This window comes from Podarcis vaucheri (assembly GCF_965113315.1).
Source record: "Podarcis vaucheri genome assembly, chromosome: 1".
Classification (NCBI taxonomy): Eukaryota; Metazoa; Chordata; class Lepidosauria; order Squamata; family Lacertidae; genus Podarcis; species Podarcis vaucheri.
The window spans coordinates 50,361,458-50,377,035 of NC_138759.1; the positions used below are offsets into that span (position 1 = coordinate 50,361,458).

The 15,578-nt window shown below is 44.6% G+C and overlaps 1 protein-coding gene across 4 annotated transcripts; it reads left to right on the forward strand.

Moving 5' to 3' along the window:
• Positions 1 to 1,458: 1,458 nt before the first annotated feature.
• LOC309534135 (retinol dehydrogenase 12-like) lies at positions 1,459 to 15,375 on the forward strand. 4 transcript variants are annotated; one of them, XM_082226167.1, is made up of 7 exons: positions 1,459 to 1,814; positions 6,729 to 6,847; positions 7,611 to 7,766; positions 8,522 to 8,626; positions 9,193 to 9,402; positions 10,820 to 11,009; positions 12,144 to 15,375. In XM_082226167.1, exons 1-7 carry the CDS (start codon positions 1,699 to 1,701, stop codon positions 12,244 to 12,246), a joined length of 999 nt encoding a protein of 332 aa, XP_082082293.1. In that variant the 5' UTR covers positions 1,459 to 1,698; the 3' UTR covers positions 12,247 to 15,375. The 4 variants fall into 4 exon arrangements, with proteins under 4 accessions (XP_082082293.1, XP_082082294.1, XP_082082291.1 ...); XM_082226168.1 differs by lacking the exon at positions 1,459 to 1,814 and adding an exon at positions 2,760 to 3,043; XM_082226165.1 differs by lacking the exon at positions 1,459 to 1,814 and adding an exon at positions 2,760 to 2,954.
• The last annotated feature ends 203 nt before the right edge of the window (positions 15,376 to 15,578 follow it).

Here is a 15,578-nt window from a genome sequence, read left to right on the forward strand (position 1 = left end):
CGCTGAGCTGACTGCCACACACAGCACCGCAGCACCGCCACCTGCCGCACTGCTGCCTCGCACCGTGTATCCAGGCTTCAGCTCCGGGACACAAGGAACTCAGAATGGCAGCCAACAGCAGCTTCTCGCCATTCAACCCAGCATCTGGAGACTGGGAAGCGTACGCCTCCCGTTTCACCTTCCTCCTAGAAGCCAAAGGGGTCACCGACGAAGAAGATGCCAAGAAGAGGGCGATATTCTTCAGCGTCTGCGGAGAGGAGACGTTTGAAATCGCCCGGGCTCTCCTTGCGCCTGAAGACGTCGCTACTGTTCCATACAAAACAATAATGGAACAGCTGAAGGGGCACTTTTCGCCGCAGCCCTCAGTGGTGGCTCGTCGAAATGCCTTCTACGCAAAGCGACAAGCCCCTGGGGAAACCATAACTGGGTTTGTGACCTCTTTCCGCCAAGCCGCCCGGTTCTGCAACTTCTCAGAGCTGGAGAACATGCTTCGTGACCGTCTCGTCGGTGGCCTGAAGGATGAGAAGCTGCAACGACGCCTCTACGCTAAGAAGGACCTAACGTTCCACGTCGCTCTGGAGGAGGCCCTGGCAACGGAAGCTGCCGAGAGGTCGACGCAAGAGGCACGGCCGAGCCTGCCATCCCAACCGAGGGTCCACCATGAAGACCTCACCGACGACTCAGGATCTGACAGGGAGGAGGTGCACCGAGTACAGCAGCGCACTCAAGCAGCGCACAGACCACAGCTGCCTCGACGAGAAGGAGGAAACTGCGCAAGCTGCGGGGAGAGTCACGAGAGGAGGACCTGCCGTTTCCGCAACGCAGAGTGCAGGCAGTGCAGAAAATCGGGACACATCGCCCGGGTGTGTCGGGCTCGGCCCACCCGACACCAGGCATCAGATGACCAACCCAAGAGCCCCAGGTCCCGGGGCCCAACGCACCAAGGCAACTCGACGGAGCTCACGGACTGCCAGGTATACCAGTTGCCCCACCCCAACGTAGAGAAAATTTATGTAGAGGTACAGATAGAGGGGGCCCCATGCCGCATGGAGCTTGACACGGGTTCAACTCTATCCATAATCTCGGCAAAGACCTTAAGGAAACTGTGTCCTACTGGGGGTCCCAAACTCAGGCCGGCCCCATTCACCCTACGGGACTTCCAGAAACGTAAGGTCCCCACAATGGGGGTGGGGACCTTCAGGGTGCAATACCGAGGGCGGACGCGACAACTGGACTTGCTTGTGGTCAAGGGCCCCTACATTAGCTTACTGGGATTGGCATGGTTTGGACCACTGGGGCTAGCTGTCACCGGGGTGAACCACACTAGCTTACAAGTGGACGTGGACGCCATATGCAAGGAATTTCCAGGGGTTTTCGACGGAAAATTGGGAAAAGAGCATGAAATCACTTTGCGACTCTGAGTATATTTCAGTATGTATGCACAAGCTGCATTTGTGAGAGCAAAAATAATAATTACCTCTTTCACCCAGTGCTCGGAGATTTAGCAAACGTATCCTCTCACACACTGCTCAGTTTACTGTACGGGTTTTTCTTTGCTCATCCAATGCTTTTCTAAGAGTAAAAGCAGCTGCAAGGGAAGCCAATGGAATGCAATGCCGCAACGAAGATGCCTCATTGTCAGACAACGGAAAGGCCAGTCTTCACTTTTCTTCTGTCTATGGCTTCCCTTGAAGACTGATGGAACTTCCAGTCCAATACTTAACTCTTCACTTTCTGGTGCACTTTGCAGAGTGGGGAGCGGGTTGGGGAGAGCCACGTTACCTTTTACTGCAAAAGGCAACTGACGGAGTCAGGTACTGAAGGTATTGGGGCCTTTATATGTCCGGCTGTCCTTTGTCAACTACAAATTGTCACTGTTTTTTGTGTTGAATATATGCTATATGGCAATTTACACGGGTGGCGCTGTGGGTCCCTGCTCCTGCCAACCTAGCAGTTCGAAAGCACCCCAAAAAGTGCAAGTAGATAAATAGGTACCACTCCGGCAGGAAGGTAAACGGCGTTTCCGTGCGCTGCTCTGGTTTGCCAGAAGCAGCTTAGTCATGCTGGCCATATGACCCGGAAACTGCACGCTGGCTCCCTCGGCCAATAAAGCGAGATGAGCGCCACAACTCCATTTGGTCACAACTTTACCTTTACCCTTTACCTTTACTTTATATGCTATATGGTAATTTATGGACCTAATAGGTATCTAAACCATTTGCACATGTGGCCATGCAACCTTCCATGTAGAATGTAGGCACCCTATATATAGAAATGAGCAAACCAGTGATATTTTAGGGATCAGGCTATCAGGCGGGGCCCATTACTTACACCATAGGAGTCTACACAACACAAAACACTGTTGCTGTACGTAGGTTTTATTTTTTTATCTTATATTTTGGAAATGTATATCCAGTCCCCCCCCTTTAATCCCCCCCCCGCTTAAACTATAGCTTGTTTAGTTTATACGTAAATCCGGCACTAGGTGGCACCAGCACTGAGAAGAAATGCTTTCAAATAAACAAAGACTACCAAGTCGGCTTCCAATGCAAAACACACGGAGTTTTTACCGCAGAAGTGCCTTTAAAACGTAGCTTCAGCGACACGACGGGTGAAAAATGGCCAACGGCCTGTTTGGGCGCTTACCGGAAGCTTAGATTGCGTGTCATTCTATTTCTTTCCTATCTCTACGGCGCACCAATGAATGGGTTCTCGCCCCGCCCCCTCTTCCCCGCCCCGCCCCATCTCGCTCTCTCCCTCCCGCCAATCCCAGCGCTCTGCGCTCACGCTTCTCCTTTCCGGCTGCTCCTGTGCGGCTTCGCGCGTCGCTGGGAGGTTCTTGCTGCTAGAGCCGGAGTCGGCGGAGAGGCGACGATGCTCGGCTTCGTGGGGTCCGTGCTGGCGCTGTTCGCGTCTTTCCCCCTCCTGGTATTTGTGGTTGCTCCTATCTTCAGGTCTGTGATTGGTGGGCTTAGACTTGGAGCCTTTTCAGCTCCTGCCTCTGCAACAACTTCCTTGGCTAAACGAGCTTCGACATGATGAGGTTATATGGCAGGTTTCAAAAATCTCCTTTTGACACCGGTTTAGCTGTTAAATATTTCTGTCTTAACACCTGTTTCTTCCTTCACTTACTGTTTTGGCTGTTTCCCCCTACTTTTTCGAAATTTGTCTGTTTTTCACCTAATCCATTCATTTCTTAAATGCTTTTGTCATAAACCCCTGTCTTTCCATTCCCCTGTTTATTTCGGTTTATTTTCTTATTTTTGTATTTCTCTGGTTTTCCTTTATCTTAGCCTTTAAATATGCTTTTTCCGGGGTGAGATGGGACACAACTGCAGCAAATAACTTGATTTTATGAAATTCAAGAAGCAGGGTGGGAAGGTGGAAACGTGGCTGCCATGTTCTAACTAAAGTTAAAGTTCAGCAGATAAGGGACAGGTGGAAATTAAGGGAATGCAGATCTTCCCATCTCTGAGGTTTACTGACAGGAAAAACTGCTGTAATTTTAAAATGTATTGTGGAGAGGATTCCTAGTCACATCCTAAAGTACAAATGAAAGAGACAGGGTATCTTTGGACACTACTTTATATAATTCCCTGAACCACTTAACTGATTAGGAGGCTGTCAAAGGTCTTGGAATAAAATGATCCTGTCTTTGTATTTTCCTTGGGTAACTGTTCCTACCCATTGTGTAAGATTCCCACAATCTTCTGTTAGAAAGTTTTTACAGTAAAAGTTTTAAAGATCCATGTGGGGGAGGGTCTAAGAACTCAAGGGATAAAAACCGAATAAAACTGGAAAAACACTGCTAATACTAATTCTACCTTATAATGGTAATAATAATTTTATTATTTCTATGTCGCCCATCTGACTGGGTTGCCGCAGCAACTCTGGGTGGCTCCCAACAGAATATTAAAAACAATAAAACCCAATGTTTTAAAACCAACTTAATTTACCTTTCACTTAGTTGTCTGTTATGTTTGCATAGTGTGTGTGTGTGAATGTTCTAACACTGTAAAAAAACAAGGACATAGCTTTCTGGTAGCTGATAATAAGGGTTTCTTTGATCAGGGGAGCCAATGGGGGGGGGGGGGGAGGAAGAAATGGGTTTCAGCTCATGCTGAAAGGTGAACTGTGTTGCACCAGGGAAGAACATTCCACAGCTGTGTGATATTTTATGTTATGGTGATATAGAAATGCTTTTTAGAAATAGAAAATCTGGACTTCCACTGTGAAAGCCAAAGCACCTTGGACATTACTCAGTGACTAGGAGTCACCCAGCAGATCTTAACTGCTGGGCAGAAGAATACCAAAAGAGGTCTCCTTCAGATAACTGAGTCATAATTTCAGGGCTCTGTACATAAGTACTAAAACTTTGAATTTGCACAGTAGCATATAGGCAGCCAGAACAAACTCTTCAGAACCAGTGTCATATGATTCCAAGCAGCTTTATCCAAACACTCTGTTCTCTGGCAGTTGCAACTGATGTAAAATACAATCTAAGCTGGAGGCTAACCGAAGTAGGCTGTCACTGTGGCCAGGCTGTCACTGTCCAGGCATAGCTGTAGCTGGCAAACTACCTGAAGTTGGAAATAGGTGCTCTGTGCCGTTGATGCTACTTGGGCCTCCAGTGGTAACATCTGGATCAAAGAGTACTACTAAGCTCATGGGGAGTGTGACCCAGTTCAGAACTGGTCTCTTACAAGGCACTAGAACCACCAACCCACAGCATCTCTGTCTTGTTAGGGTTCAGCGTCAGTCAAGAATCTCGAGGCAAGAATTGGTATAAACTTGTTGAACCAATTCTTGCTTCAATGTGATAACTGTGAAGATTAAAAATCTCTTTATAAATAACGAAGAACAAAACCTACCAGGTATTGGTTGGGCCGTATTGGTTCCATGCAACACTGAATATGATGCTATATTAGTTCCCATCCCATTGGCTGAGTTTTCTGAGTAGATGTTATAAAAAGAAGCCTTATTCACCAGATGCTCCCCAGCGGCTTTTGTTAGAAAATTTCTCCTTATGGCTTCTTCCTTGAATAACTCCAGTTCAGTATAGGCTGGCATTACTGACTAATTGCCCCATAATTATTTGGTTTCTGTTCCCAGTATGTGTATGTTTTGGGTGTGGGGGGGCAGGGGTCCTATTAGCTTTTACATTAATTTCACACACCCCCTTTAGTGTGAAATAGCACTATTTTGTAATTAAACAATTATAGGAAGCAAGTAATGGAAGCCCCACACTTAACCACTGTGAGGAACAGGATCCAATTAATTGTGTAGAGACAAAGGGGCAATTTATCAGTAATGCCAAGAAGGGATGGAGGTAATAATGCCACACAAAAGCAAGATGGCAGACCTGTCCCCCTTCACACTATCCTAGTGGCATGGTATGATGTGATCTCATAGAATCATAGAGTTGGAATAGACCACAAGGGCCATCGAGTCCAACCCCCTGCCAAGCAGGAAACACCATCAGAGCATGTCAGGGAACTGCCATCAGTGACGGAGGGAGAGAGCAAGCTCCAGAGGGATCCCAGAGAGCGTCCCAGGATTGGGAGAGGCAGCCCATCTTCTGGGGAAGGGAATCAGCGTAGCTCCAGTGGAGAAGGGGGGCAGATGGAATCAGCGAGGCGGTCACATGACTCCTTGCTGGAGACCAGCGGGGAGAGTAGAGGTCCTCCGCTGCCTACGCCCTCATTGCGCAGAAGGCTTCCGCGCAGGGAGAGTAGGAGGAGACTGGGCGTCAAAGAGCTGCTTTGCTGGAAGAAGTTTAAGAAACGCCCACTGATGGATTCTGCCAGCGATTGAGACAGCCACGGGTGAGTGGCTGTCCGGACAGGAAAGGTTCACTCAGGCAAACCAGCCAGGTGTTGGCACAGGCTTACGAACGAGTAACCCCTAGAACCATTACAGAGCACTCCTGACATATGGTTGTCAAGCCTCTGCTTAAAGACCTCCAAAGAAGGAGACTCCACCACACTCCTTGGCAGCAAATTCCACTGTCGAACAGCTCTTACTGTCAGGAAGTTCTTCCTAATGTTTAGGTGGAATCTTCTTTCTTGTAGTTTGGATCCATTGCTCCGTGTCCGCTTCTCTGGAGATCTCACATCTCTAAATGGAATATCACAGCTGTCTAAGTGAGGCTGATAAAGTGGGTCTTTCCACCCAACTGATACCTTCTCAAGGTGGCTATGATATGCTTACATGGCTCCTGATGGTGTGGGATTGTGTCCCAGAGAAGTGACTTCCATGTGGCTGTGTATGTGTGTGTGTTTAGGATTGCTAATGTATATTGGTCACATACAAGTTAGAAAAATAAGCGACAGTCCCTCTCCCCGTCATCAACAGTTAAAGTGTGGCCTGTAGGTGCAATCAGAAAAGTCTGATTAGAAAACGGGCCATTCAAAGCAAATCTGGAGAGAAATTGTGAAGAGTGTTTTCTTTACGTCTGCATATGAGGGAAGGGTCTGTCATTCCAATAGGCACCTGCAGAGCTGTCTAGTAAGCAATTATCTTTCTACTTCTGGGCCTTTCTACTTGAGATATAAAGGTTGTGGTCTTGCTTCACCTTTTTGTTGTTGTTTTAGAATTATGGAGGTGAACTTTTCTCAGAGTCATTTTCATAGCGTAGACTTGACTGTGCATATTTAACATGTAAACAAAGTAGCAGTTTGCCACATTCATTGAATCTGTGATTGACTGATGTGTCCTTATTTTTGTAGGAGGTTTATTGCAGGAGGAGTATGCAAGTCTGCCGCGAAGCTCAATGGGAAGGTTGTTGTGATCACAGGGGCCAACACCGGCATTGGGAAGGAAACTGCCCGAGACCTTGCAGGAAGAGGCAAGTTGCTTATCCCCACCCACCAGCAGTTTTCTCCTGTGACAAGCCTTTCACAAGGCATGCAGGAGGGATAATAAAAAGGGCAATCCTAACCATGTATTAAATTCAATGGGGCTTACTACCTGGTGAGTGCAATTAGGCTTGCAGCCTTGAGCACTATCTGTGCTGAAGATTTAATTTGGCCAGAACACCTTGTTCTCATGTTTTCTGGTGTGATGTGGGAAGCCTTGGGAGACAAACACATGAGGCGTTCCCAAAGTAAAGGAAGGATTGAACTCTGATTAATAAGAATACACACAGAGGCTTGAACCAGCAAGATCCTGGGAAGGGTGTGTTTTCTTCACCTTACTAGAGCTGTAAATTAATAGTTTGTTTTGGAACAAGTTGGTCTGAAGCCTTCTTATTCCCTTATATTCTGCCTTTCTCAAGGCGACTCACAGCATAGATTTGAATAGATATGACAAAGAACATACAAAATATATAACTATTAAAAAGCAAGTAAGTAACCCTATAAAACAACACTGAAAACCATTAAACACGTATAAATTATAACACCCACCCTCCGAGGTGTGACTGACTGGCTAGAGATCTGAACAAATGGCATCATTTTATTGCTGGTCCTGTTCAACATACTGTTGAAAATCTGTTGTAATTCTAAGGATGGGACTTGAGTCATTTACCTGGAACCTTTTTGAGCCACATAGTTTCTACCTTCTGTACCCCTTTGTGTTGTTCATTAATTCCCTGCTTTTCCTTTTTGCAGGTGCCAAAGTCATCCTTGCTTGCAGAGATATGGCAAAGGCAGAAAAAGCAGCCTGTGAAATCCGGACCACAACAGGGAATCAGCAGGTTACAGCAAAGAAACTGGACTTGGCAGACACCAAGTCGATTCGAGAATTTGCTGAGAATTTCCTCAAAGGTATGTTTGAGACTCCTTGGTCGTGTTTGCATGTAATGCTAAGCCAAAGTATGGCTTGGCAAGAATGAACAAGCATGGAATAAAAAAATGTGACCACTTTGCTCCTTCCCTGGTCCTCCTGCTGCTGTATAACTAGAGCAAAGCCATAATTGTTTTATGTCCAAACCTAGTTTTGTGGTTTATTTTGTGGTTTATTTGCTCAAAATGGGGGGCTTGAATCCATGGCCCTGAGATTAAGATTCTCATGCTCTACTAACTGTTTCAACCCTTATTTGAAATCAGTTGCTTTTCTTCAAATATTTTGCTTCACTGTGTATAATACATGAGCCCAGCATAGAAACATTTATTTGGTTGTTCAGAGACTTGGATTCCAACAGCACAATCCTATGTAAGTTATGTTGAGTTCAATGGGACTTAACACCCAGGTGAAAATGTATAGGATTTCAGTCTTACCATGACATCTGACACTGTAAAACAAGACTGTTGGGTTTGAGGTAATCAGAAAATCAGTTTGCCCATGACTGGAAATAAAACTTACTATATTGCATCAGGCCACCATTCAAAGTTATTGCACAACCTGTCCTCGTACATGTAGACCCATGCTCTGAGGCAGTCTGCAAGACTAATGAATCATGGGAGGAACTGCAAAACAGGAGTTAAGCTGACAGCCATGAGGCAGACCGTGTTGTGCTATCACTAGGGTTTTATCTTGGTTTTCCTATTTCATAGTGTGCCCTGCATGTGCTTTCTTGTAGAGGAGAAAGAACTCCATATCCTCATTAACAATGCAGGGGTTATGCTGTGCCCCTACTCCAAGACAGCCGATGGCTTTGAGATGCATCTAGGAGTCAACCACCTGGGTAAGGTCCTGAGGTGTGGGTTGGGTGAATGGGTTTGCCCTTTTTACATTAATAATGTTTTGGAATGTTTCTAGTTGGCTAACAGTACTGTCATATCTCACCAGGTCCCGGGCACTACTAAAGATTAAGTTAAGGTTTGATTTCCCTCTGGTTGGTTCCATCACCAACTGTTCCAGGACACACACACATTTAGGGTATCTAGAAATTTTACCTCTTTGTCATGACTTGAACATACATTTACCCCATTGGATGTGTGATGGGAGCTGAAATTGCCTATTATAATTACTAAAATACTTTGGCCCTGATTTCATACTCCCATCTCATACTCCCATCACCTTGAGCATTTTGGTTACACTGTTACATCCCCAGTCTTAAATAACTTTTGGGACCTGGTATTGCCACCCACAGAACTTCTCTGGAGGAATCTCCCTCTTTGGGGATTTTTACTTCATTTGGCCTTGTGTCCTGTTTGTCATACCGAGCGACATTCCTGTAACATTAAAAAGAGTTTTTGCTGCATCCTGGGTAGAATTGCATCCAAAGCTTCATCACCATTTCTCTTCCAGGGCACTTCCTTCTAACATTCCTGTTGATAGACTGCCTGAAACAGTCGGCACCAGCACGCATAGTCAATGTATCCTCACTGGCCCATCATGGTGGGAGGATTCGCTTCCATGACCTCCAGGGCGAGAAGTCCTACAATCGGGGCCTGGCATACTGTCATAGCAAACTGGCCAATATTCTCTTTACCCGGGAGTTGGCCAGACGACTGCAAGGTGAGCTGGAAGCATGTAGCGGCCTCTTGTTCAGAATCTCATCTTAAAAAGAGCTTAGTGTGACTTTGTATGGTGGGAAACTGGGATTGTTTTTGGGGAGGAGGGAGGTTTAAAAGAGTGACCTATGCAGACGATGTCTCAGTTTTCTTAAATATTTGTTCAAGGATCTGGACAGACAGTGCAGATTGTGAGCTGAAATCAAAGGGAAGACATACTGCAGCAATCTATAGGTGCTCTATAGTTGCAGTCCTAAGTACACTTGAGTTTTATTTATGTACTTGTTTCTTTGTGCGAGTTGCACGGTGCCTTTCTGCCAAGGTGGTTTATAACTTTAAAACACTAGAACAAATGCACTGTATAAAATTCAAGGTGACAGAGCCCTCCAAGGCCAACTGGGAGCTGATGTTACGTCTGCTCCCTAGCCTGAGTTCTCTCACTTCTGCCTGCCTTCAGAGCACGCAGGTCTTCAACAGCCCCAGGAAGGTGGGGGAGAAGCTGCCCAACATCTCTGTCTGGCTGTTGATGGTTGTGTCAGAAGCTGATGCTGTGTGCTTCCTGGCTTGGCCACCCAGAGCTCTCATAGCTCCCAGTAAGTTTCTGAGCACAATTCAAAGTGTTGGTGCTGACCTTTAAACGGCCTCGGTCCAGTATACCTGAAGGAGCGTCTCCACCTCCATCGTTCTGCCAGGACACTGAGGTCCAGCGCCGAGGGCCTTCTGGCGGTTCCCTCGCTGCGAGAAGCCAAGTCACAGGGAACCAGGCAGAGGGCCTTCTTGGTAGTGGCACCCGCCCTGTGGAACGCCCTCCCACCAGATGTCAGAGAAAAATAACTACCAAACTTTTAGAAGACATCTAAAGGCAGCCCTGTTTAGGGAAGCTTTTAATGTTTAATAAGTTATTGTATTTTAGTGTTTTGTTGGAAGCCGCCCAGAGTGGCTGGGGAAACCCAGCCAGATGGGCGGGGTATGAATAATACATTATTATTGTTATTGTTGTTGGATTGCAGTCATATGGAACACATTGGACTTAATCCCAGTCAATGATTGATGGGATTGAACTGCACCTTCAAAAAGACAGCAGCACATTTTAGCACCAGGGACTTTTTTGGCAAAGGCTCTACCCACTAGTTCCAAGGAAGTATACCTTAGGGTTGTACCTGGTGTGTGCGTGTGTGCTTGTTTGTTTGTTTTCAGGAGCAAGCGACAGCCAGTGGCAATAGATTGTGTGTCATATCAATACCGTTAAAAGTACCTTTTTATATAGACACATGAGAAATATTTGTGTTTTCATTTCCAGGTGCAAACTAATCTTATTTGTTCTGTGGCAATTCAGACAAACAAAAGAAGGGCTCCATTTGCTTTTTATGTGCCTGCTTCCAAAATGCTTTTCTAAAGCACGCATGATTCCTCCCTTGTAGGCACTGGCGTCACTGTAAATGTCCTGCATCCTGGAACAGTCTCTTCTGAATTATCCCGCCATTCAACTATATTAGATATTGTATGGAAAAGGTCATCTTTCTTCTTGAAGACACCGGTGGAAGGAGCCCAAACCAGTGTATATTGTGCAGTGGCAGAGGAGCTGGAATCAGTGAGTGGGAAGTATTTCAGGTGAGTTGAGGCTGTGGAAGAACTGGCATTGGGTTGCAGAGTGGGGAAACAATGGTTTAATCCAGATCTCAAGGATGTCTTCAGGGCTAAGCAACGACACGAGGCTTGGGAGAACAATGTCAACCGAATGAGTCAGATTGCAACCAGAACAAGCTGGACTCCTTTTGAGCCATAGAAAATGCAAAAAATTACCTATCAGGGATGGATTTTCCTAACGCCTACATCTCTTGTAAAGAAGGGAGGGCCCCAATCTAGCTGTGTGCATGATAGTAGACTGCTAACAGCAGTATCATATGGGCAGCACCAACTTTCTCTTGGGAAGGGCTGGACGTCCAAAACTGGCACCCTTGCCTAAATGAATGGTGATCTCAGAGCCATTATTGACCATGTGTTCTGCACTACATCTGTGCTTAACCCAGCTTTGCCCAACCTGGTGCTCTTGAGTTGGTGTTAAGACTCCCAGTTTCCACCAGCCCGTCAGCATAGCGAATGGTCAGGGATGCTGGGAGTTGTAGTCTACTATCATTTGGAAGGCTGCAGGTTGGGAAAGACTGCTCTAACCAGTGATGCTGGTAGCGATCCATATTTGGGAGCTATGTGTACAGCCCTCCCTGCCCTGGGTTCTTAATGTAGCTGGGGATATGTAGCCCAAAGGCATTTGCTTCATGCTTGTTAAATCAGGCTGGCTGAGGAATTCCATCATAGTATTGGGTATTAAGGTGTGCGATGTCTCAGCTCTTCAAAAGGTAGACGGAGGTTCTAATGCAGCATGGAGATGCAAAGATACCTCTGAGCTGAATACATAGCAGCTACACCAACTGTTACGTTTGCAGGAAGTAGAGGCTGCATTTAGGGAAAGTGCAGACTGCTATAAACTTGTGCCAGCAGATAAGACGACTCAAGCGATGGAGACTTGAGCATGTATTTTCACATACCTGCTTCCCTAAACTGCTCCAATTCAGACACTAGGTGGGAGCTGACCGTTTTGTTTCCACTCCTCATAAAATCACTCCGCAGATAGGAAGATGAGAAGGGTTCTAACCTGATAGTTTTGTGTTTTTTTCATATTTGCTAACCCCAGCTTTCGATTATGCCATCCTGAATTCCTAATAGAAACTTTCCTTTATGTGACAGTGACTGCAAACCAGCATATGTATCTCCTCAAGGACGCAATGAAGAAACAGCGAAGAAGCTGTGGGACGTCAGCTGTGAACTATTGGGCATCCATTGGGACTGAACGAGGGGTGATCTTTCCCTAGAGTTGTACATGCCTAGAGAGTTATTTCTTGGAAAAGGCAAACACTGTCAGAGCTGAAGGATGCAGCTCCTACACAGTCATTTGATACCCATGTTTTGAATTTTGTTTATTATAAAGAGAGCCGTTCAAGGCTTTCATATACACAACATAGCTATCAGCATGCTCTGGTTTCCAACATGAGAACAGCCATCCTCCTCTTGGTTTGATACATAAATATGGAAGGAGCAGTTGCCAAAATACAAGCATGCATTGTACCTAGTCTCTCACTCCTCAGTGTTAATTTGTTTGATAAATTAATCACTATTACATTTAGGTTCCTGATGGAGGTTAACTGAGATCTGTCAATCCGGCTACAGTAGATACATGCTTGTACTGCTACTTTATCTTTTACGAGAAGCCAGCTTTTTGCTGGCCTCTGGAACATAAAATGTGATCAGAAATGGTGCATTGAGAGGTTTAGACCTGCAAATGGAATATTGTTTCTGGAAGCATTATATGATAGCTAGTTGAGGCCAGTTCAGTTCAGGGCAAGTTGAGTTTAAACACATAGGTTTAACTTCCCTGTAGATTTGGGGTCCAATTACACTTTTGAACTTGAGTTGTGAGGATATCACAAAATGGCTGCCAGCCATAAAACACTCCACATAAGGCAAGCTGCTGAGATGAAGATAGGTAAGTACAAGGTGTGTGTATTCTGAGCTCCAAAACTCTTGCTTTAAGCCTCCCATTTTCTAGTCAACCAGCCAATTCCCACCAATGCAGAGAAGGCCAGCCTTTCTTCTTAAATCAGTTCTTCAAAATCTGTTTTGATTTCCTGCCCCATGACCAAATTGCCTCTTGTACTCGGGTACAGACATTTCTTTCTCCCTCCCTCTCCTTGGTGTCAACACAACTTCAGGCTGCTAGTGTATAATTTAGAACTATTTAATTGAATGTTGTCTGTGGGGAGAATGGCTAGTGGACCCTGAAAAGAAGAATGAACCAATCAAAGTGGTAGGGAGGCCCCTAAACAGACAGCATGGGGGAAAGCATGAAATAACTTTAATTCTCTCTGGGTTAAAAAGAGCTTGGTGGGTGCCCTAGTAGATAACTTGGTATTACAGTAGAGAGCTTAGCTGTAAATTGATCATACTATTATTTTGTATAACGTAAGTGCTTTGTTAGTATCTAACAGCCCTTTGTCAGAACAATAGAGCCATGGGGTGGGTATGGTATTCTTAATTTTCTGAGGGAAAATGAGAAATAAATCCAGCAGCATGCCTTTTGAGTATTTAGTTGTTGGACAGATAACTTTTACAAGGAGTCAGATTCTGCATAAATGTTTGGTGCTGTGACCACAAGTTGGCTTACAGGAAAAAAAGTTCTGCTGCATCGAGGGGACTTTAACATAGTTTAAGTAAAGTAATGGAAATTCCATTTTCTTTGGTTGGAAGTTTGTTTGGCATTCAGCACTGGACATTTCTCAATACACTGACTAATTTAAACATTCAAACTTGCACTGCTCTGTCTTTGCTTTTAAACATTGATCTCTATGATTTAATTTAATGTAATTTAATACAAAAATCCCAACGTATGTCAAAGTTAAACTAAATGAAATAAATTGACAAAATATGCTTTATTCCTGTTCATTATGGACAGAAGTTCATCTCTCATCAAGGGTCAACATTTGCTCATCAGAAGGTTTCATCTCATCAACACTAGTATTTATGAGGCAGGGCAATTTACAGGATAGGTTTTGCTGGTGAAAAAAAACACCTTAGAGTGAGCCACTAAGGATTTTTGAGTTGCAAACAATGTAAAGTGCATAGAGTACAGTGCAAAAGGGAACACAGAATTAGTATAGAATCTTCACCATAGCAGGGTCTATTGTTTCTCCTGTGAAGATGTATGTAAAAGACAGGAAAGGGAATGAAAGATGTATAGCAATTTAAAATACTGTATATAGAATTAGTGCTTTTCTCCCCCCCCCCAAATGCTTTCCCATGAGAAAACTGATCAATACCACGTACAGTCACATCACGTTCTTCTGAAGCCCAGTAGAAATTCAGTTCTGACAGACAGAAAAGCAGCTTTTGTAAGCCTTAAATTCCTAATAGGATAATCTTCAAGACCGAGGAGGTGGAAGAACTTGAAAGCTGAATGTATATAACTTAAGCTGCAAGCTATTTCTGGACACCAAATCCCATGAGCTAATTGTTCCTAGCATTTGTGGCTATGATGTAATGCTAAGACCCATAAATAAAGGTCAACCATGTTAAAGTTAGCAGGAAAGGACAATATTAACCTTAAAAACCCGAGTGTTTTAAGGTGTAAACAATTAAGTATGCTTATGGATTGACTGTGCATCATGGCACAGCAGTTCACTTACCATCACTTTAGTGCAGCGACATCACTTACAATTCAATTCCCACACCCCCTTGTAATCAATTAGGTTCCCTTTTCACAGAAACTGATGGGCCCCATCAACTGAGTTGAAGGGTTTTAGCTGGATGTCCTGCCTAAGATTTAAAAGGAATTTTAAAGCCCACTGCAAATTATGCTTCCAATTGTGGTAACTGGAAAGACAGCAGGATAGACAGGTAATTAGCGAATGGGATGGCAAAAACCAGGTACTGGGCATTACATTTAGAATCAGTCCAGACTCCCGAAGGGTCTAGGCCACGCTCTAAGTGGCTGTGGGGGCAACTTCCTCTCTGGATTCTATTTACTATTTAACTTTATACGTTGATTGCATCACGTGGCAATGTGCAGAATTATGCACAGCTCCATTACTACTCATACTTACAGCAAGACATTGTGGCTTTCATTGAGTGCTTCTGGCTGACAGCAGCTGCTTAAAGTTGCTGCTACAGAGGCAACTTTATTGAAAGATTTGTGGCAAACAGATTCCAAGCTTGCACAACTATCTCACCCCTATAATTGCTTGGCCTAAGCTGCCACTCTGCACTCTGCTCCAGTTAGTTCACATATACACACAATAGTTATTTCACTCAAATGTCTTCTGTTCTGCAAAGTTGGTTTTGGTCAATGAATAGATCATTAAAGTTTATGACTTGTGAGAAAATATAATTAAATCAACCACCCGCTGAAGGTGTATTTTCTACAACAGAGAGGACAATTTTTTACAATAATTTTCACATTATGCACATGTTGTAAAAAGCTCTGCTAAGTCCACAGATGGCAGTTTTAACAATTGGAACTTGTTTCCAAATTTCACATATCAAACCAGTTTAAGGATCTTACAACTGACCAGTGGTACAAGTACAGTTTGCTCCAGGAATTAGGCTATCCTAGTATCTGTCAATTAGCAG